The sequence below is a fragment of the Rhinoraja longicauda genome, chromosome 2 (genome assembly GCF_053455715.1).
Source record: "Rhinoraja longicauda isolate Sanriku21f chromosome 2, sRhiLon1.1, whole genome shotgun sequence".
NCBI classification, from domain to species: Eukaryota; Metazoa; Chordata; class Chondrichthyes; order Rajiformes; family Arhynchobatidae; genus Rhinoraja; species Rhinoraja longicauda.
Genome location: NC_135954.1, coordinates 4592996 through 4616976, shown reverse-complemented (window position 1 = coordinate 4616976; position 23981 = coordinate 4592996). Strand labels below are relative to the sequence as shown.

General features: G+C 48.7%; 1 protein-coding gene across 6 annotated transcripts in view; it reads left to right on the top strand.

The window, feature by feature from the left end:
* hivep1 (HIVEP zinc finger 1) overlaps positions 1–11256 on the top strand; it is a 186291-nt gene extending 175035 nt beyond the window's left edge. For all 6 annotated transcript variants that reach the window (XM_078414276.1, XM_078414285.1, XM_078414294.1 and 3 more), the window contains 2 exons: positions 1883–2361; positions 9570–11256. In XM_078414276.1, the coding sequence (XP_078270402.1) occupies positions 1883–2361; positions 9570–10676 (1586 nt within the window). In that variant the 3' untranslated portion in view covers positions 10677–11256. The remainder of the gene's footprint in view (positions 1–1882; positions 2362–9569) is intronic.
* The last annotated feature ends 12725 nt before the right edge of the window (positions 11257–23981 follow it).

Genomic DNA, 23981 nt, shown 5'->3' with positions numbered 1-23981 from the left:
GAAGCAATGAGACACAAGCAACTTCAGGCGCTGGTGTACTAAAGAGGACACAAAGTGCTGGGGAGTAACTCAGCAGGTCAGGGGGCATCTCTGGAGAACATGGGGGATCGGTGACGATTCGATTCGGGTCGAGTCCCTTCTTCAGACGTACAGAGTTCCAGCACTGGAAAGGTTAATACCCTCTGTGATGATCTCCTTGTATGCCTTCCTTTTTAACTGTCTGGTTGAAAAAAACAAGCCCATTGTATTCCAAGCAGTCTCGGTGTCTCTAGCATTCCACAATAAATTACAATGCTACTTCCTGACATAGCATTTAACAAAGGGGTCGTTACAAAAAATGTTGCTGTTCGTGAACATGATTACATACTTTAGTACCTCCGATACATCAGAATTCTCTTAAGTCTTATCTGAAAGTTACTGGCAAATTTTTAAAGTACGTTCCATTGTGAATTCATTTGTGATGTTCTAGTTTGACGGAATAACTCTACGAGGTTGTTGGAAGTGCTGGACGGTTTCTTGCTTAATTATTTCATTGTCCTGAACATTGTCTGAGGGCGGTCACGGTGGCGCAGCGGTAGAGTTGCTGCCTTACAGCGAATGCAGCAATGCGAATGCGAGACTCAGGTTCGATCCCGACTACAGGCGCTGTCGGTATGGAGTTTGTACGTTCTCCCCATGACCTGTGTGGGATTTCTCCGAGATCTTCGGTTTCCTCCTGCACTCCAAAGACGTGCAGGTTCGTAGGTTAATTGGCTTGGTAAATGTAGAAATTATCCCTAGTGTATGTAGGATAGTGTTAATATGCGGGGATCGCTGGTCGGCGCGGACTCGGCAGGCCAAAGGGCCTGTTTCCGCGCTGTATCTCTAACCTAAAACTAAACTAAACTAGATAAATGGGAGGTTATCCACTTTGGCGGCAAAAGCAAGGAGGCACATTATTATCTCAATGGTGTCAGGTTAGGTTGGGGGGAAGTGCAGCAAAACCTGGGTGTCCTTGTACACCAGTCACTGAAAGTTGGCGTGCAGGTACAGCAGGCAGTGAAGAAAGCTAATGGCATTGACCTTCATAACGAGAGGATTTCAGTATAAGAGTAAAGAGGTTCTTCTACAGTTGTATGGGGCCCTGGTAAGACCACATCTGGAGTAAGGCCATTTGGCCCTTTGAGCCATTCATTGTGATCATGGCTGATCGTCCACAATCAGTAACCCGTGCCTGCCTTCTCCCCATATCCCTTGATTCTGCTAGCCCCTAGAGCTCTATCAAACTCTCTTTTAAATTCAACGTGCCGTTGACATTTCCACCCTGAGAAAAAAATTCTAACCACCTACCATATCTATGCATTTCAAATAGAAAAGTATAAAATTGTAAAAGGACTGGACAAGCTAGAGGCAGGAAAAATGTTCCCACTGTTGGGGGAGTCCAGAACCAGGGGCCACACAGTCTAAGAATAAAGGGGAGGCCATTTAAAACTGTGAGAAGAAACTTTTTCACCCAGAGAGTTGTGAATTTGTGGAATTCTCTGTCACAGAAGGCAGTGGAGGCCAATTCACTGGATGAATTTAAAAGAGAGTTAGATAGAGCTCTCGGGGCTAGCGGAATCAAGGGGTATGGGGAGAAGGCAGGCACGGGTTACTGATTGTGGATGATCAGCCATGATCACATTGAATGGCGGTGCTGGCTCGAAGGGCCGAATGGCCTCCTCCTGCACCTATTTTCTATGTTTCCAGTAATTAAAATGTGAATAACTTTAAAAATATAACACCGATTTCAATTAAACCTCTTCCATTAGCACCAAAGAGACGACGGTGAGTAAGGTGGGCCTAAAATTAGTTGTTTAGTTGTTACCTGTCACTGTGGCTCACTGCTTTGTTTATTTCACAGGTGATAAACCAAGAGGTGGGAACGAATGCACTTACTCCGACGCTGAAGACTCGGACGGCCAGGATGAAGAAGATTATGAAATCGATGACGATGATGAAGACAGCCAGGGGGAGGTGGGGCTGTCAGCCACTCCCTCGGTAGCAGCCAGCCCCCAGCACAGCGCGCAGTGTAGCGACCAGCTTGGCACCTTGAACGCAGCCTCGGCCTCTCTGATGGCCGACGACATGAGGACAACAGGGGACTGCCTGAGGCAGGCCCACCATCTGGACGGGCTGCCCGGCGCTTGGCTCGGAGCGACCGCCAGAGACCCAGACGCAGCAGGGTCGAAGCCCTCACCGGTCCATTGGTATGCGGCGGATGAGGAGGCGATCGTATTCCCTTCGGCTGGAGGCACCCTGCCGTACGCTGGGCCAAGGTGTACAGCTGACAGCCGGCAGCTGCACGGAATCCTGGGAAGGATAACCGCGGATGATTCACAGGTACCACACGCGTTCCGCCGCCTCGGTTATGCTGTGTGTTCTGCTGGCGCTCCTCAGCCCAACATGGGGATTCCGTTCCGTGAAACCCATCGCAAACCGAAAATATCGTAAGTCGAAATGCATTGAATACACGCGATCGCGTGGCCGGAAGTGAGCGGCGGCTCGCTGCCGTTTACGCCACCGCAGAGTCGAAACATCGCAAGTCGAAGCATCGTAAGCTGGGGAGCACCTGTAGTTCAAAAACGGGGCATCAATTTAGAAACTTTACAATCGAAAGAGTGGTTCTAGATTTAAGTTTTGCAGTTACAGCGCGAATCAGGCCCTTCAGCTCACCGAATCCACGCCGACCAGCGATCACCCCGTACACTAACACTACCCTACACACACCAGGGACAATTTATAATTTTTACAGAAACCAATTGACCAATTGTCTTTGGAGGGTGGTAGGAATCCGGAGCACCCGGAGAAAACCCACGCGGTCACGGGGGGAACGTACATAGAAAACATAGAAAATAGGTGCAGGAGTAGGCCATTCGGCCCTTCGAGCCAGCACCGCCATTCAATATGATCATGGCTGATCATCCAACTCAGTATCCCGTACCTGCCTTCTCTCCATACCCCCTGATCCCTTTAGCCACAAGGGCCACATCTAACTCCCTCTTAAATATAGCCAATGAACTGGCGTCATCTACCCTCTGTGGCAGAGAATTCCACAGATTCACCACTCTCTGTGTGAAAAAAAACTTTCTCATCTCGGTCCTAAAAGACTTCCCCCCTTATCCTTAAACTGTGACCCCTTGTTCTGGACTTCCGCAACATCGGGAACAATCTTCCTGCATCTAGCCTGTCCAACCCCTTAAGAATTTTGTAAGTTTCTATAAGATCCCCCCTCAATCTTCTAAATTCCAGCGAGTACAAACTACGTGTGGTCAGGACCGAATCCGGGTCTCTGGCGCGGTGAGGTAGAAACTCGATCGCTGCTCCACCGTGCCTCCCCTAATTTCCCAGCAATTTCCTAAATTCCTGCAGAATTGTGTTGAAGACAAACCTAATTTTGTCCGTCAGGTTTGATGCGAAGAATGTTTCCGACCCGAAACGTCACCCATTCTTTCTCGCCAGAGATGCTGCCTGACCCGCTGAGTTACTCCAGCACTCCGTGTCTACCTAAGTTTACCTGATACTTCTATGGTACAGGCAAAGTATCATTAAATAATGAAACCAATAATTTATATATTTATCTTATTTGCTGCCACAAAGGCTTTAAGTGAGCAGAAGCTGAGAATTACTTAACAAATTGTGGTTGAATTTACCTTATATCAAAACACTGTTATAAAAAATCGAGGATCGCCACATTGGCACAGCCTTACAGCGCCAGAGACCTGGGTTTGATTCAATAGACAATAGGTGCAGGATGAGGCCATTCGGCCCTTCGAGCCAGCACCGCCATTCAATGTGATCATGGCTGATCATTCTCAATCAGTACCCCGTTCCTGCCTTCTCCCCGTACCCCCTGACTCCGCTATCCTTAAGAGCTCTATCTACCTCTCTCTTGAATGCATTCAGAGAATTGGCCTCCACTGCCTTCTGAGGCAGAGAATTCCACAGATTCACAACTCTGACTGAAAAGGTTTTTTCTCCGTTCTAAATGGCCTACCCCTTATTCTTAAACTGTGGCCCCTGGTTCTGGACTCCCCCAACATTGGGAACATGTTTCCTGCCTCTAACGTGTCCAACCCCTTAATAATCTTATATGTTTCGATAAGATCCCCTCTCATCCTTCTAAATTCCCGTGTATACAAGCCTAGCCGCTCCAGTCTTTCAACATATGACCACGGTTGTGCTGTCTGCACGGAGTTTGCACGTTCTCCCTGTGACCTCGTGGGATTCCTCCTTGCATTCTGGTTTCCTCCCACATCCCTCAAAGACGTGGAGGTTTGTAGGTATATTGAAGGTAGACACAAAATGCTGGAGTAACTCAGTAGGTCAGGCAGCATCTCAGGAGAGAAGGAATGGGTGACGTTTCAGGTCGAGAATGGGTGACGTTTCGGGTCGAGACCCTTCTTTGTAGGTATATTGACCACTGTAAATTGCCACTCGTGTGCAAGGAGTGGATGTGAAGGTGGGATTGCATGGAACTAGAGTGAATGGGTGATCAATAGTCAGTGGGTCAAAGGGCCTGTCACAGTTCTGTATCTTTCCATCAATTCAATGAATCAAAAAATCAATTATCATCATTGGATCACACAAACGATTGTGGTTCTCCGTACCTCCTTTCAAATGTTATTTAACAACTGGACCAAGTGGACCCATTGGGCCCAAACCGCTCCTGCATTGGTGCAGTGCCCTCTCCTCCCCCATCCCCCTCCGCTCCTCCCCCCTCACCCCCTCCCACCTCCACCTCTACCCCCTCCGCCCATCACCCCCTCCCCTTCCACCCCTCCTCTCCCCCACCCTCCTCCCCTCCCCCTTCCCCTCCGCCCCACTCCATCCCCCTCAACCCCGCTTATCGCCCCTCCACCCCCCTCCCTCCCTAGGAGATAGATTTAAACTTAAAAATGTGAACAACTTAAAAAATATAACACCGATTTCAATGAAACGTCTTCCATTAGCACCAAAGGGACGACGGTGAGTAAGGTGGGCCTAAAATTGTCGCGCTATCATGTACCATTTTGGCTGTAGTTCAGGAACAAACAAACAAATGAGAGTTTTAGTATATAGATAATAATGAAATGTCAATCTTGGTATCTCTTTACCAATTGTGACTCTCCGTTCCTTGGCTAAACATTAGATCTGATCGAAGCACTAAATGTGTTCTGTAAAGTTGTTAGAACGTACTGCCACAGCGTTGGCCATTGCCAGGGGGCAGCACGGCGACGCAGCGGTAGAGTCGCTGCCTCACAGCGCCAGGGACCCCCGGTTCCATCCTGACCACGGGTGCCGTCTGTACGGAGTTTGCACCTTCTCCCCGTGATTGCGTGGGTTTTCCCCGGGTGCTCCAGTTTCCTCCCACACTCCAAAGGTGTACAAGTTTGTAGGCTAATCGGCTTTGGTATTGATTGCAAATCGTCCCTAGTGTGTGTAGGATAATGCTAGTGTACGGGGTGATCGGTGATCGGTGGGCCAAAGGGCCTGTTTTCGTGCTGTATCTCTAAACACCAAACTAAAACTCACCTTCCCTGAACTAGTGAGGTATCGGAACAGACATCACTGCCACATTGCGTTATCGGACGTATTCCCTGGTGACTGCACTTGTGAGGAAGTATAAGAAAATAACTGCAGATGCTGGTACAAAGTCTGAAGAAGGGTCTCGATCCGAAACGTCGCCCATTCCTTCTCTCCTGAGATGCTGCCTGACCTGCTGAGTTACTCCAGCATTTTGTGAATAAATACCTTCGCACTTGTGAGGAATTACACTTGAATTTCGGAGATGACTCTCACCAACTCTTCCAGCTTAAAAAATATATATATAACGATACTGCTGTTGACTTAAATCTAGTTACTCAATCCAGCTTAAAAAAATATATATATAACGATACTGCTGTTGACATAAATCTAGTTACTCAATGCAAAATGAAAGTTATAAGTGACCTAACTAAAACAGGGGTCCCCAACCTTTTTCATCCCGTTTACCCCTTGAGAACTTTTCGAAAGTAAATTTACCCCCATCCCCTATTTTGTTCAGTAATTTGAGTTTACACTTCTACCATAATAAAGCAACCGACAAAGGGGAAATTTTAAAATGCTGTTTTGAACATTATTATTTTAAGTTCAAATAACAATAATAATAATAATAGCACATAACAATGACATTTCACTTATTTATGAACAACTAATGATGAATAGATACCGGGATACCAGAACCAAACACAGTTAGTCAATATGTACAAATCCACAACCTACTGGTGGTAAATTTACCCCAGGTTGGGAACCCTTGAACTAAAATAACTAAGGTGAGTTAATATCTAAGAAAAGATATCGGAATGTGTACATTGTGTAAGGGAACGAGGGATATGGCCGTGTTTTGTGTCTGGATAATAACAAGAGGTGAGGTGACGTGTTAAACAATATCATACTTTTTGGTATGAATTGTGTTATCTGATAGACCCTGAACTGCACCGTGCATGTGTTTGGGCCGTGGCTGTTTTTGTTTGAATTATTCCTCGGTCATTGTTACTTGAGCATTAAGATGAATATCTAAAGAATTTCAGGATATTAAATCCCTTCTCTCGGCTCAATAATTGTCCGGGCATTCAATGCATTGAATTTACACTCCATTATGAACTATGAGTAAGATGTTTCAAGGGAATTCATAAATCACTCGCCTCATTTTAGGGAGTGTGTGAGCAATGCCAAAGTCTCGACAATAACTCGACTTTGTGGGCTGTGTCCAGGGTGAGATTTAGGCCTTTGTTCCTCATCTTCCTTCCCAACTATCATTGTTCTAGCCAGGTCAACCTCTGAGGCTTACCACAATGCTGCCTAGATTGAAGAGTTTCAACTATAGATGAACGTTTGATGAGCACATGAAGGCACTGGGCCTGTGCTCGCTGGAGTTTAGAAGGATGAGAGGGGCTCTTATAGAAACTTACAAAATTCTTAAGGGGTTGGACAGGCTAGATGCAGGAAGATTGTTCCCGATGTTGGGGGAGTTCAGAACAAGGGGTCAGAGTTTAAGGATAAGGGGGAAGTCTTTTAGGACCGAGATGAGAAAGTTTTTTTTCACACAGAGAGTGGTGAATCTGTGGAATTCTCTGCCACAGAAGGTAGTTGAGGCCAGTTCATTGGCTATATTTAAGAGGGAGTTAGATGTGGCCCTTGTGGCTAAAGGGATCAGGGGGTATGGAGAGAAGGCAGGTACGGGATACTGAGTTGGATGATCAGCCATGATCATATTGAATGGCGGTGCAGGCTCGAAGGGCCGAATGGCCTACTCTTGCACCTATTTTCTATGTTTCTATGTTTCTACATACAGGGTGAGTGAGAATGGATAGTCTTGGACTGTTTTCTCTGTATTGTCAAAGGTGGAGGGGAGGCTTCATAAGTTCCTATTTATAGTATTGTGTTCAATTCATTAAAGGCTATTCTATTCTATTTTATTCTGTTTTGTTCACCGTGTTATAGGAAAGATGTTGTCAAGCTGGAAGGAGTGCAGAGATTTACAGGCACGTTGCCAGGACTCGAGGACCTGAGCTATAGGGAGAGGTTGAACAGGCTAGGAGTTTATTCCTGGGAACGCAGGAGGATAATCTTGTAGAGTACAAAATCTTGAGAGGAATAGGTTGGGTAAAAACACTGAGTCTCTTGCCCAGAATAGGTGAATCGAGAACCAGAGGACATGTGTTTAAGGTGGGGGGGGGGGGGGGGGGGGGAGATTTAATAAGAACCTGAGGGGTAACTTTATTACACAAAGGGTAGTCAGTGTCTGGAACGAGCTGCCGGAGGAGGTAGTTGAGGCAGGTAATATAGCTACATTTGAGAAATGTTTGGGCAGGTACATGGATAGGACAGGTTTAGAGGGATATGGGTCAAATGCAGACTGGTGGGACTAGTGCAGATGGAGGCATGTTGGTGGGCGTGGGCAGGTTGGGCCGAAGGGCCTGTTTCAATGCTGCATGACTATCACTCATTAGTTGAATTTCTATTCCACGTTGTAAAGTTCAACGTTTTTTCCTTCTATTGTCTCCGTGTTTAAAGTGGAAAAATGCATTCATTCGAGTCTCTGCTGCTATTGCCTTTTGATAGTTTTAGTTCAAACAACAATTCCCTTTCCTCTCCTGAAAAGTATTGGGTCCCCTCTGGGGAGCTGGTTTTGTTTGTGCCTTTTCTAGAAACATAGAAAATAGGTGCACTAGTATGCCATTCGACCATTTGCAACATTCAAGAGAGAGCTAGATAGAGCTCTTAAGAATAGCGGAGTCAGGGGGTATGGGGAGAAGGCAGGAACGGGGTACTGATTGAGAATGATCAGCCATGATCACATTGTATGGCGGTGCTGGCTCGAAGGGCCGAATGGCCTCCTCCTGCGTCTATTGTCTATTTGAGCCAGCACCACCATTCAATATGTGTAGGAAAATAACTGCAGATGCTGGTTCAAATCGAAGGTATCACAGAGTGCTGGAGTAACTCAGCGGGTCAGGCAGCATCTCTGGAGAGAGGGAATGGGTGACGTTTCGGGCCTTAAGGGTTTCGACCCGAAACATCACCCATTCCTTCTCTCCAGAGATGCTGCCTGACCCGCTGAGTTACTCCAGCATTTTGTGATACCGCCATTCAATATGATCAGCTGATCATCCAAAATCAATACCCCGTTCCTGCTCTCACCCCATATCCCTTGATTCCGACAGCCCAAAGAGCTAAATCTAACTCTCTCTTGAAAACATCCAGTGAACTGGCCTCCACTGCCTTCTGTGGCAGAGAATTCCACAGATTCACAATTTTATGTTCTAGTATCACACCCAATAAGCTTTCTTTCAACTGTGAACTTCTCTGATAGTATCAGTGTGCCCCTCAACCCATTAAACTATCACAGGTGACTGCAGTTTAGTTTAGTTTGGTTTAGAGATAACAGCGCAGAAACAGGCCCTTTGGCCCTGCGATTCAGCGATCGCCCACGTCCACGAGCACTATCCCACGCGCGCTCGGGACAATTTACAACTAAAGCCAATTAACCTGCAAACCTGCACGTCTTTGGAGTGTGAGAGGAAACCGGAGCACCCGGAGAAAACCCACGCGGGTCACGGGGAGAACATACAAACTATGTACAGGCAGCTTCTGTGGTCAGGATCGTACCAGGTCTCCAGCACTGTAAGGCAGCAACTCTGCTGCTGTTGTTTAGACAATAGACAATATACAATAGACAATAGATGCTGGTTAGCACAAAAGGACACAAAGTGCTAGAGTAACCTAGCGGGTCAGGCAGCATCTCTGAAGAACATGGGTGAATAACGTTTCGGGTGGGGACCCTCCTTTTTTTGAGGCACTTCATCCAATAGACAATTGGTGCAGGAGGAGGCCATTCGGCCCTTCGAGCCAGCACCGCCATTCAATGTGATCATGGCTGATCATTCTCAATCAGTACCCCGTTCCTGCCTTCTCCCCATACCCCCTGACTCCACTATCCTTAAGAGCTCTATCTAGTTCTCTCTTGAATGCACTTGTTTGCACTTTGAAAAATATTAACGCGTTTCTTTCTTCATATTTCGCTGCAGATCCCGCCATCGATCAGCCTCCCCCCACAGATGGTCGTGGAGAGGCAGTCGACCTGGCGTTCCCCAGCGAGTAGCCCGGGCAGGCTGGACGGCCAGCAGCAGAGGCAGCAGCGGCAAGCGTTGGGTGAGGGGCGCCCGGGGCACCTGTTCAGCCACTTGCCCCTTCACTCCCAGCAGCAGGCCAAGACTCCGTACAGCATGGTGCCCGTGGGTGGCATCCAGTTAGTCCAGGCGGGTCTGGCTGCCTACTCCACCTTTGTGCCCATCCATGCCGGCCCCCTGCAGCTCAGCATCCCGGCCGTTAGCATCCTTCACCAGACCTCCCGCTGCCAGGACAGTGCCTACGCCACGGGCCACACCGCGCCAACCAGCGCGACCGACACGGAGACGTCTTTGCCATCCATGCTCTTCGGGCAGGTCAACTCCACCAACAAGCATGGCGCAGACACCTCGGATTTCCAAGCGGCTAACCCTTCCGGTGCAGAGACACTGCAGCCTCTGGGGTTGGTCAGTTTGAGCACAGGTTCCCAGGTGGGGTTCCCATCAAGCCTTTCATTTAAGACCGTTGACCTCCAGGTGTTGACCACAAGCCCGCGGGCTCAGTGCACGCCGGGCCCGCAAACACACGCGCCAGGGATGCAGATCCTGAACATCGCACTGCCTGCGCTCGTACCGCCCCTCGATGCGGGCCAGACGAGCATCACGAAGCACTGCGCGCCGACGGATTTCACAAACAGCAGCAGACAAGCAGCACCAGTCGAGGTTTCCGCCCCTCACCCGGGCCGCACGCAACTCTCTCAGGTTTCCCACCAAACCCGGGCCTGCAGCCCGAAGACAGACAGCCCCAGCCGGATACAGGGCCAGCCTAGCAACGCCCGGGCCACGCAGCAGCTCAAGGCCAACCGCAACAAACCAACTGCTGCGGCCTCGCTAAACTCTGACTCGGGACACTCGCCGAGGAGCAGCGAGCAGGCGGCCAGCTCTCCCGTGCATTGGGCCGCCTCTCCAGAGAGGCCAAGGGGCAAGCCTGTGGGATCGGCGCGGGGAGCGGTGATGTACAGTGACGTCAGCAGTGACGATGAAGACAGACTAGTCATCGCCACATAAAAACCTTCCTTGTTTTGTTTTTTTGTTTTGCAGGCACTTTTTTTGTGCAGATATCCCACCCTTTTTTTTACGAAAAAGAAAAAAAAGATCGACACACTTTTCCTGGTTTCTTACTCCGAGAACTCTCTTTGCCCAAAAGCACACTTTTTGATGTAGATATAACGTTTGTGCAATTGTAAACTAAGACCAACTTTAGGGAGAACTACACGTGTTTTTTGTTTTTGGTTCTCGTCCAGTCTGGCCATTTTTTGTATATGTTGTATAAACAATTGTGCCTTTCAGATTTCTTGTTTTTTTCGAAACTGTACAGACGATAAACTATACAAAAAAGTAGTTGCTTGTGCTTAATAATTATTAATTTTTTTTATAATGTGCGGTGTTATCGTAAGGAACATTACTACATGTTGCACTGATAATGTAAATTTCTATGGCTATGGGGCAGTCTTTTTCTGTGTACAGGCAAGAATTGTATACCAGCTTATATTTATTGTACGCAATTTTTGGGATCCTTGATCTGTTCTTACCTTCTTGCTGGGAGCTGTTTTATCTTCAGGCAAATTAACTCTCCAAAATAAATGAGATCATGTGAAACGTTTTGCAGAAAATCCAATATTCGCTGCTGATTTTCCAGGTATTACATTTTCCAAACAACCGACACCGACCGATCAACCAAAACATTATGACCACTGACAGGCGGAGTGAATAACATTGATTATCTTGTTACAATGGCACCTGTCAAGGGGTGGGATATATTAGGCAGCAAGTGAACAGTCAGTTCTTGAAGTTAGCGTGTTGGATGCAGGAGAAATGGGCAGGAGTAAAGACCTAAGCGACTTTGACAAGGGCCAAATTGTTATGGCCAGATGACTGGGTCAGAGCATCTCTGAAACGGCAAGGCTTGTGGGGTGCTCCCGGTCAGCAGTGGTGAGTACCTACCGACAGTGGGACAAACCACAAACCGGGGACAGACAGGGTGTTGGGCGCCCAAGGATCATCGATGCGCGAGGGCAACGAAGGCTATCCCGTCTGGTCCAAACCGACAGAAGGTCGACTGTGGCACAAGGCACAGTAAATGTTAATGGTGGTCACGGGAGGAATGTGTCACAATGCACAGTGCATCACACCCTGCTGTGTATGGGGCTGCACACGGAGGACCAACAGCATATTAGGCAGGTGGTCATAATGTTTTGGCTCATCCGGTCATAATGTTTTGGCTCATTGGTGTACATTGAATATTGCACTTAGTATATATCATTAATATCATCTCTGCGAGAACATTAGGGCAGCACGGTGGTGCAGCGGGTAGAGCTGCTGCCTTACCGCGCCTGACACCCAAGTTCCATCCTGACTACGGGCGCCGTCTGTACGGAGTTTGTACGTTCTCCCCGTGACCTGCATGGTTTTCTACAGGAGCTCCGGTTTCCTCCCACACTCCAAAGACATAAAGGTTTGGAGGCTAATTGGCTTAGTAAAATTGAAAATTGTTCCCAGTGTGTGTAGAATAGTGCTAGTGTGCAGGGATCGCTGGTCGGCGCGGACTTGGTGGGCCGAAGGGCATGTTTCCCCGCTATTTCTCTGAACTAAACTGAACTCGGCTTGTACTCGCTGGAATTTAGAAGATTGAGGGGGGATCTTATAGAAACGTACAAAATTCTTAAGGGGTTGGACAGGCTCGATGCAGGAAGATTGTTCCCGATGTTGGGGAAGTCCAGAACAAGGGGTCACAGTTTAAGAATTAGGGGGGAAGTCTTTTAGGACCGAGATGAGAAAGTTTTTCTTCACACAGAGAGTGGTGAATCTGTGGAATTCTCTGCCACAGAAGGTAGTTGAGGCCGGTTCATTGGCTATATTTAAGAGGGAGTTAGATGTGGCCCTTGTGGCTAAATGGATCAGGGGGTATGGAGAGAAGGCAGGTATGGGATACTGAGTTGGATGATCAGCCATGATCATATTGAATGGCGGTGCAGGCTCGAAGGGCCGAATGGTCTACTCCTGCACCTATTTTCTATGTTTCTAAAAGTACAGAACAGGAACAGGCCATTCGGCCCACAATATCAATGCCATACATAATGCCTAGATAAGGTTTACGGTGAGGGGGGAAAGATTTAATAGGAGCCTGAGGGGTAACTTTTTCACACAAAGGGTGGTGGGTGCATGGAACGAGCTGCCAGAGGAGGTAGTTTAAGAAACATTTAGACAGGTACATGGATAGGACAGGTTTAGTGGGATATGGGCCAAATGCCAGGTGAGACTAGTGTAGGTGAGACATGTTAGTCAGCATGGGAACATTGGGCTGAAGGAGCCTGTTTCCACTCTGTGTGACTCTATAAGCCGTACAGCGTGGCTGTCCGAAGAATGGTCTCGACCCGAAACGTGACCCATTTCTTCTCTCCAGAGATGCTGCCTGACCCGCTGAGTAACTCCAGCATTTTGTGTCTCTACCTTCGATTTAAACCAGCATCTGCAGTTTTTTTTCCCTGTAAAATAATCTCATCTGACTGCACAAAATCTATATCTCTCCCTACCCTATCTAAAAACCTCTTTAATGCCACTATTCCATCTGCCTCCACCACCACCCCTGGCAGTGCGTTCTAGGCACCCACCACCCCCTGTGTAAAAACCTTGCCCCGCACATCTCCTGTAAACGTTCCCCCTCTCATGGGAAGGACAGGAATGCTCTCTCAGGGGCTCACACCCTGTTTGATAAATCTACAGCTTCCCTCTGGCAGGCACCTGGATTGGGAACGGTTTAGAGGGGTGTGGGCCTAATGCGGGCAAATGGGACTCACTTAGACGGAGGTGCTGAAGATAGTCATAAAACACTGGAGTAACTCAGCGGATCAGGCAGCATCTCTGGAGAAAAGGAATAGGTGATTCGTTTAGTTTAGAGGTACAGCGCGGAAACAGGCCCTTTCGGCCCACCGGGTCTGCGCCGACCAGCGATCCCCAGCACACTAACACTATCCTACACCCACTAGGGACAATTTAGATTTATACCAAGCCAATTAACCTACAAACCAGCACGTCTTTGGAGTGTGGGAGGAAACCGAAGATCTCAGAGAAAACCCACGCAGGTCACGGGGAGAACGTACAAACTCCGTACAGACGGCGCCCGTAGTCGGGATGGAACCTGGGTCTCTGGCGCTGTAAAGGTCTCCACCCAAAAGGTCACCCATTCCTTCTCTCCAGAGACGCTGCCTGACCTGAGTTACTCCAGCATATTGCGATACCTTCGATTTGTACCAGATGTACAAATTTTCCTTCCCAACTGTGTGGGATCACGTCTCGTCCTCCTGCGCTCCAAGGAACAAAGTCCTAGCCTGCCTAACCTTTCCCTCTCACTCAGGCCCTCTGCATACTTTCCAGCTTAACAACATTCCTGCAACAGGGTGACCAAAACTGAACACCATACCCCAATTGTGGCCTCACCAACGCCTTGTACAATTGTAACATAACCTCCCATTCCCGTCTCAGGCAGCGGTAGAGTTGCTGCCTTACAACTACCGAGAACCGGGGTTCCATCCTGACTACGGGTGCTGTCTGCACGGAGTTTGCATGTTCTCCCCGTGACCCGCGTGGGTTTTTGTCCGGGCGGTCCGGGTTCCCTCCCGCGTCCGAAAGACGTGCAGGTTTGTAGGTTGATTGGCTTTGGTAAAATTGTGAATTGCCCCTGGGTGTGCAGGGTAGTGTTCGTGTGCGGGGATCGCTGGTCGGTGCGGACTCGGAGGGCCGAAGGGCCTGTTTCCGCGCTGTATCTCTAAATTAAACTAAATGCCACCTCCCAACTATAAGATAGGGCTCACAATTATTTTCCCTTTATCATCCATACATGCTTGGTGCTCATTTATGTGTGATCTTTATCAAATACTTCGACAACCTGTGTAAGCACATACACTATGCTTCCTTTGTCCCGGGGTGGTAGTACTTTGAAGCATATATCCGATTGGGTCAAGCATTTCAGAGATGTGATCCAACAGTTCCATTTGCTTTCTTTTCTTATCACCAATCTTATCCCATTTTACAGACCAGCAATTGAAGTTGGAATAACTGGCTCATTATTTCTTGGCTTATCATTAACTATTCTGCAGAGGAAATTCATAGTTGGAAGTGTACACAACAGTATGAACGTATGCTTGGAGCAGATGAGATGAAGAGATATTTTACCACCTCCATCTCGAATCAAAGGTGCGTTTGGGTTTGATGTAGGTTTCGTTTCGATGTTTAAAGTACTTCCACTCACTGCCTGATAAGCTTGTGTACCTCCAACATGTTTCATTTGAATGGTTTACCTGAATGTTTCACCTGAGACGTAAGGCATGCTTGCCTTCACTGTTCAGGGCATTGAGTATCAGAGTCATGGTGCACCTCTGTCGGACTGAAGAAGGGTCCCGACCCAAAACATCACCTGTCCATGTTCTTCAGAGATGCTGCCTGACCCGCTGAGTTGCTCCAGCACTCTGTGAAACGTCACCTATCCATGTTCTCCAGAGATGCTGCCTGACCCGCTGAGTTGCTCCAGCACTCTGTGAAACGTCACCTATCCACGTTCTGCAGAGATGCTGCCTGACCCGCTGTGTTACTCCAGCACTCTGTGAAACGTCACCTATCCATGTTCTCCAGAGATGCTGCCTGACCCGCTGAGTTACTCCAGCACTTTGTGAAACGTCACCTATCCATGTTCCCCAGAGATGCTGAGTTACTCCAGCACTTTGTGAAACGTCACTTATTCATGTTCTCCAGAACCAGGGGCCACAGTTTAAGAATAAGGGGGAGGCCATTTAGAACGGAGATGAGGTAATACTTTTTCACCTAGAGAGTTGTGAATCTGTGGAATTCTCTGCCTCAGAAGGCAATGGAGGCCAATTCTCTAGGTGCTTTCAAGAGAGAGCTAGATAGAGCTCTTAAAGATAGCAGAGTCAAGGGATATGGGGAGAAGGCAGGAACAGGGTACTGATTGTGGATGATCAGCCATGATAATAGTGAATGGCGATGCTGGCGTGAAGGACCGAATGGCCTCCTCCTGCACCTATTGTCCAGAGATGCTGCCCGACCCACTGAGTTACTCCAGCACTCTGTGAAACGTCACCTATCCATGTTCTCCAGAGATGCTGCCTGACCCGCTGAGTTACTCCAGCACTTTGTGTTTTGTTGAAGATTTCAGCACCTGCAGTTCCTTGTGCCTCCATATAAGCGAAGCCATTCAGCATTAGTCTCTAGACTATTCCAACTCCTGTGCGGTGTGCATTTGTGTGGTTGCATCTTAAACACACGTAAGCAAGAAGGAAGAGTCTGAAAAAGGGTCTCGACCCGAAACATCGCCTACGCACATCATAGAGTCATGGAGCTCTTGTCCTAAGCGACCAAGTTGCCCCTCACACTAGTCCCACCTGCCTATGTTTGGCCCATATCCCTCTTAATCTTTCCCTATCCATGTACCTGTCCAAATATCTTTCAAATGTTGTTCTTGTCCCTACTTCCACCCACTGAGTGAAAATGTTCCCCATCAGGTTCCTATTAGACCTTTCACCTCTCACATTAAAGACTGGGTAAATGTGCATTCAACATATCCCATTCTGTGAATGGCCTACTCCTGCACCTAGTTTAGATTTAGATTTAGAGATACAGCGCAGAAACAGGCCCTTCGGCCCACCGGGTCCGCGCCGCCCAGCGATCCCCGCACACTAACACTATCCTATATCCACCAGGAACAATTTTTACATTTACCGAGCCAATTAACCTACATACCTGTACGTCTTTGGAGTGTGGGAGGAAACCGAAGATCTCGGAGAAAACCCACGCAGGTCACGGGGAGAACGTACAAACTCCGTACAGACGGCGCTGCATTCGCTGTAAGGCAGCAACTCTACCGCTGCGCCACCGTGATCTATAAGATCACCCTTTCATCTTCATGTACTCCAAGAAATAAAGTCCTAGCCTGCCCAACCTCTCCCTATGGTATGTGTATGTGTGTGTGTATATATGTTTGTGTGTATTTGTATGTGTGTGTGTGTATGTATGTGTGTATGTATGTGTATGTGTGTGTGTGTGTGTGTGTGTCGGAAGGAACTGAATATGCTGGTTTACTCCGAAGATAGACATGTTGGAGTAACTCAGCGGGACAGGCAGCATCTCTGGAGCGAAGGAATGGGTGATGTTTCGGGTCGAGACCTTTCTTCAGTCTGAAGAAGGGTCTCGACCCGAAAATCAGTCTGAAGAAGGGTCTCAATCCGAAACGTCACTTTCCAGAGATAATGCTGCCTGTCCCGCTGAGTTACTCCAGCATTTTGTATCTACCTTCGATTTAAACCAGCATCTGGGGTTCTTTCCTACACAACCTCTCCTTATAGTACCTCTGGCAGCTCGCCCCATGCACCCACCTCCCTCTGAGTGAAAACGTTGCCCCTCAGCGCCACGTTTAAGAAACATTTGGACAGGTACACAGATAGGACAGGTTTAGAGAGATATTGTCCAAACGCAGGCAGGTGGGACTAGTGTCGATGGGGCATGTTGGTCAGCATAGGCAAGTTGGGCCGAAGGGCCTGTTTCCACGCTCTATGACTCTGATTCCTATTAAATCTTCCCCTTAAAATGTCCTGCCTGACAATTAGACAATAGGTGCAGGAGGAGGCCATTCGGCCCTTCGAGCCAGCACCGCCATTCACTGTGATCATGGCTGATCATTCTCAATCAGTACCCCGTTCCTGCCTTCTCCCCATACCCCCTGACTCCGCTATCCTTAAGAGCTCTATCTAACTCTCTCTTGAATGCATTCAGAGAATCAGCCTCCACTGCCTTCTGTGGCAGAGAATTCTACAGATTTAAAACTCTGGGTGAAAAAGTATTTCCTCATATCCGTTCTAAATGGCCTACCCCTTATTCTTAAACTGTGGCCCCTGGTTCTGGACTCCCCCAACATCGGGAACATGTTTCCTGCCCATAGTGTGTCCAATCCCTCAATAATCTTATATGTTTCAATAAGATCCCCTCTCATCCTTGCAAACCTGCTGAGTTACTCCAACACTTTGCGTTCTCTGCAAGATGAAATGCTTCTTTCTGTCTCTTGGAAATTCATAAGGTATAGGAGCAGAATTAGGCCATTCAGTCCATCAAGTCTTCTCCACCATTCAATCATGACTGATCTATCTTTCCCTCTCATCCTTACCAAGAATCTGTCCATCTCTTCCTTAAAAATACTGACTTGGCCTCCACAGCCGTCTGCGGCAATGAATTCCACAGATTCACCACCCTCTGACCTTCCTCCTCATCTCCTTTGTAAAGATAGACAATAGACAATAGGTGCAGGAGGAGGCCATTCGGCCCTTCGATCCAGCACCGCCATTCAATGTGACCATGGCTGATCATTCTCAATCAGTACCCCGTTCCTGCCTTCTCCCCATACCCCCTGACTCTGCTATCCTTAAGAGCTCTATCTAGCTCTCTCTTGAATGCATTCAGAGAATTGGCCTCCTGAGGCAGAGAATTCCACAGATTCACAACTCTCTGACTGAAAAAGTTTTTCCTCATCTCTGTTCTAAATGGCCTACCCCTTATTCTTAAACTGTGGCCCCTGGTTCTGGACTCCCCCAACATCCTTTTATCGTGTGGCTGTGCCCTCTGGTCCCAGACTCTCCCACTGGTGGAAACATCCTCTCCACATCCACTCTATCCAGGTCTTTTAACTATTCGGTAAGTTTCAATGAGGTCCCCCCTCCCCTCCCCCCCCTCCCCCCCCCCACCACATCCATCTAAACTCAAGGGACGCCACCTTTGTATAAAAATTGGCATTGTGCATCGTAGTCTGCCTCCATGATTCACCCTTTTTGCAGCATCACAATCGTTTGTTTGAGGAGTTTCCTCGGCCCCAGTCCAATGTCTCATCTGTGAGGATCCTTTCCAGAGATCCTTGAACTACCGGCACCAGGCTGAACCAACCCAGCCGATCAATTCTACAGTTTTTCAATACGTGTCTCATGGTCCACAGACAAGCTGACTATAGAAGTTGGGAGGTCACGTTGCAGTTGTATGAGACGGTTCGTCTGTCTTATCTAAGAGGCCGTATTTAGAGTATTGTGTTCAGTTTTGGTCACCGTGTTATAGGAAAGATGTCAAGCTGGAAAGGGCGCGGAGAAGATTTACGAGGATGTTGCCAGGACTCAAGGGTCTGAGCTCCAGGGAGAGGTTGAGCAGGCTGGGACTTTATTCCTTGGAGCGCAGGAGGATGAAGGGTGATCTTAGAAACATAGAAACATAGAAAATAGGTGCAGGAGGAGGCCATTCGGCCCTTCGAGCCAGCACCGCCATTCATTGTGATCATGGCTGATCATTCACAATCAGTAACCCGTGCCTGCCGTCTCCCCATATCCCTTGATTCCGCTAGCCCCCAGAGCTCTATCTAAGTATCTCTTAAATTCATCCAGTGATTTGGCCTCCACTGCCCTCTGTGGCAGAGAATTCCACAAATTCACAACTCTCTGGGTGAAAAAGTTCCTTCTCACCTCAGTTTTATAGAGGTGTACAAAATCATGAGAGGAATACATCAGGTAAACGCACAGTCTTTTGCCCAGAGTAGGGGAATTGAGAATCAGAGGACATACGTTGAAGGTAAGGAGGGAAAGATTTAATAGGAACCTGAGGGGTAACTTTTTTACATAATGGGTGGTGGGTGTATGGAACAAGCTGCTGGAAGAGGTAGTTGAGGCAGATCCTATCGCCATGTTTAAGAAACATTCAGACAGGTACATGGATAGGACAGGTTTAGAGGGATATGGGCCAAACGCAGGCAGGATGGACTAATGTAGCTGGGACATGACTCTCAGTCTGAAGAAGGGTTTCAACCCGAAACGTCACCTATTCCTTTTCTCCAGAGATGCTGCCTGACCTGCTGAGTTACTCCAACTTTTTGTGTTTATCTTTGAAGCTGGTAAAATTGTCTTTGGTGTGTGTAGGGCAGTGTTAGTATGCGGGGATCACTGGTCAGTACGGACTCGGTGGGCCGAAGGGCCTTTCTAAAAATAAAAATAAAACAGCACCCAACCTTTTTGTACCTATTCTGTGAATCAGCATCTGCAGTTCCTTGTTTTTGTTTTAATTTTAGTTTAGTTTAGAGATACAGTGCAGAAACAGTCCCTTCGGCCCACTGAATCCACGCCGACCAGCGATCAAACTGTACTAGGGTTGCCAACTGTCCCGTATTAGCCGGGACATCCTGTATTTTGGGCTGCATTGGTTTGTCCTATACGGGACCGCCCTTGTGTCGTATTAGGCCCCGGGGGGGGGGGCGTTGTAGGACCGGACACTGTAGGCCCGGACGCTGTAGACCCAGACACTGTAGACCCGGACAGTGTCGGACCGGGCACTGTCGGACCGGACACTGTAGGCCCGGACACTGTAGGCCCGGACACTGTCGGACCGGACACTGTAGGCCCGGACACTGTAGGCCCGGACACTGTCGGACCGGACACTGTAGGCCCGGACACTGTCGGACCGGACACTGTAGGCCCGGACACTGTAGGCCCGGACACTGTAGGCCCGGACACTGTAGGCCCGGACACTGTAGGCCCGGACACTGTCGGACCGGACACTGTAGGCCCGGACACTGTAGGCCCGGACAATGTAGGCCCGGACACTGTAGGCCCGGACACTGTAGACCCGGACAGTGTCGGACCGGGCACTGTAGGCCCGGACACTGTAGGCCCGGACACTGTAGACCCGGACAGTGTCGGACCGGGCACTGTAGGCCCGGACAGTGTCGGACCGGACACTGTAGGCCCGGACACTGTAGGCCCGGACACTGTAGACCCGGACAGTGTCGGACCGGGCACTGTAGGCCCGGACAGTGTAGGACCGGACACTGTAGGCCCGGACACTGTAGGCCCGGACACTGTAGGCCCGGACACTGTAGGCCCAGACACTGTAGACTGTGTGGCCCCTGGTTCTGGACTCCCCCAACATTGGGAACATTTTTCCTGCAACTAGCTTGTCCAGTCCCTTTTATAATTTTACACATTTCTATAAGATCCCCTCTCATCCTTCTAAACTCCAGAGAACACAAGCCCGGTCTTTCCAATCTTTCCTCGTATGACAGTCCCGCCATCCCGGGATCATGAGGGGAAATGCAGAATCTTTTACCCAGGTAAAGCCACAGAGAAGATTCACGAGGATGTTGCCAGGATTCGAGGGCCTGAGCTATAGGGAGAGGTTGGGCAGGCTGGGACTCTATTCCTTGGAGCTCAGCAGGATGATAAGGTGATCTTCAATGGATAGGTAGTGTCAGGACCCTTCAGAAGAGATTGAGTGACTAAAGTTTTTAATCAAGACTGTGATCAAGATCTGGAGTGCAATGAATTTAACTATAACCAACACTATCCTAGACACACTTGGGGCAATTTACAATTTTTACTGAAGCCAATTAAACTACAAACGTCTTTGGGCGTCTTTGGAATGTGGGAAGAAACCGGAGCACCCGGAGAAAACCCACAAGGTTTCAGGGATTGCAATGTATTTCGGAAGGGTCCCATTCCAAAACATCACCTATCCACGTTCTCCAGAGATGCTGCCTGACCCGCTGAGTTACTCCAGCACTCTGTGAAACGTCACCTATCCATGTTCTCCAGAGATGCTGCCTGACCCGCTGAGTTACTCCAGCACTCTGTGAAACGTCACCTATCCATGTTCTCCACAGATGCTGCCTGACCCGCTGAGTTACTCCAGCACTCTGTGTCGTATCTACAATGCGAAAGTGTCGAGTGGAAATAAGGCATCATGAGAACGGCGTTCACGTTTGCAGACTGAAACAGAAGGCAGAAACACAGTGTGAGAATAGCTGAGGGATTCCTGATATTGTCGAAGAGTTCCTGGCTTTAATTAGTGCTCAGATTGTGGGAGAAATTCCTTCGGAATGTTCAAAGGCGGCATCAAAGACAACTCTGAGGTCAGTCGTAGCATCGTCTTATAGAAAATCCACTCTGATTTCGGAAAGATTTAGTAAATCCTCGTGACATGTCTTAAGGACACCACTTGGATTAAAAATCTGCCGTCTTGGAAGTCATGGATTAAGTCTGGGCCACCTACAATTAGAGCTCGGCAGGTCACGTTCATGAAAGTGTTCCTGGACCTCGAGAGGATTATTACTAATGACACTAATAGCTCGGTCACATTCCAGTTGTTTTACCCAGAATCGTTTGGTTTCGTTTAGAGATACAGCGCAGAAACAGGCCCTTCCACCCACCGAGTCCGCGCCGACCAGCGATCCCCGTGCCTGGATAGAGTGGATGTGGAGAGGATGTTTCCACTAGTGGGAGAGTCTAGGACCAGAGGGCACAGCCTCAGAATTACAGGACGTTTGTTTCAGGAAGGAGATGAGGAGGAATGTCTTTAGTCAGAGGGTGGTGAATCTGTGGAATTCTTTGCCACATTCGGCTGTGGAGGCCAAGTCAGTGGATATTTTTAAGGCAGGGATAGATGGATTCTTGATTAGTGCGGGTGTCAGAGGTTATGGGGAGAAGGCAGGAGAATGGGGTTAGGAGGGAGAGATAGATCAGCCATGATTGAATGGCGGAGTAGACTTGATGGGCCGAATGGCCTAATTCTGCTCCTATTCGTTCTGACTAGATGACCTTATGACTAGGGACAATTCACAATTATACTGAGCCAATTAAGCTACAAATCTGTACGTCTTTGGAGTTTGGGAGGAAACCAGAGATCTCGGAAAAAACCCACGCAGGTCACGGGGAGAACGTACAAACTCCGTATAGACAACGCCCGTAGTCGGGATCGAACCCGGGTCGCTGGCGCTGTGAGGTGGCAACCCTACCGCTGCGCCACCGTGCCACCCCTATAGTCGGACACTCTTATTTAGTTTGGTTTACTTTAGAGATACAGAGCGGAAATAGGCCCTGCAGTCCACCGAGCCCGTGCCAACCAGCGATCCCCCGTACAGTAGCACTATCCTACACACTAGCGACAATTTACCATTTGGCCAATTCACTTACAAACCTGAATTTAGACGCAAAATGCGTTTGAGGTTTCACAGAGTGCTGGAGTAACTCAGTGGGTCAGGCAGCATCTGTGGAGAACATGGATAGATGACGTTTCACAGAGTGCTGGAGTAACTCAGCGGGTCAGGCAGCATCTGTGGAGAACGTGGATAGGTGACGTTTCACAGAGTGCTGGAGTAACACAGCGGGACAGGCAGCATCTGTGGAGAACATGGATAGGTGACGTTTTGGGTCAAGACCTTCTGCAAACCTGTACATCATTAGAATGTGGGAGGAAACCGGAGCACCCGGAGAAGACCCACGGTCAGGTGGAGAACGTGCATCATGATGATGTATAGCTGGCTTTATACCAACGTATCTAAGACCCAAATGAGCACATTTGAATGAGTAACTTATCCATTGAGTCAGACCCATTGACCTGAAACATTGCAGGTTTACCTTATATTGTGACATGGTGCACTGAATAGTTTTCATTTAGTTTGGAGATACAGCGCGGAAATAGGCCCTTCGGCCCACCGAGTCCGCTCCGGTAGAGTTGCTGCCTCACAGCGCCAGGGACCCGGGTTTCATCCTGACTACAGGCGCCGTCTGTACGGAGTTTGTACGTTCTCCCCGTGACCTGCGTGGGTTTTCTCCGAGATCTTCGGTATCCTCCCGCTCTCCAAAGACGTGCAGGTTTGCAGGTTAATTGGCTTGGTAAATGTAAATTGTCCCCAGTGTGTGTAGGATAGTGTTAGTGTGCGGGGATCGCTGGTCGGCGCGGACCCGGTGGGCCGAAAGGTAAACCAAACCAGACTTTCTTCACTGAAACGCGGGGCCATTTCCTGCTCTAACGCGCCACTGACTGCAAAGGTTTATTATTATTTGGGTCTTGATCACCTCAAGCCAAAGGATCTGTTAATGGCTTTGGCTCTGATCAACACATTAGTGAAATAATGCTTGTGAAGTGGTTTGTTTTGGCTTGTAAAGCCCAGGCTACCAAACAGTTGGTTGTTTGAGCATTTGGACAGGCCACCACATCGCGGTCTTCTTTGTGGGGGGGGGGGCTCAAATAAACTGCTCATTACAAAAGCTCTCTCTCCTGCCTAATGGACTCATCTCACCACAGGCTTTGTCTCCTCGGCTGGACAGCTGGAATGTGAGGCATGGACATCCCCATTCTCTCAGCGAGGTCCTTTGAAGACGGAGAGAGAGCGAGAGGTCAGGCTCCCGACAATAGGATGGTGAAAGCCCTCTGGTGTGTGATTTACTGGCCCTTTCTCCCCCACCCCCTCCCCCTCCCATCTTCTCACCGCGGTAGTTAGTGGCA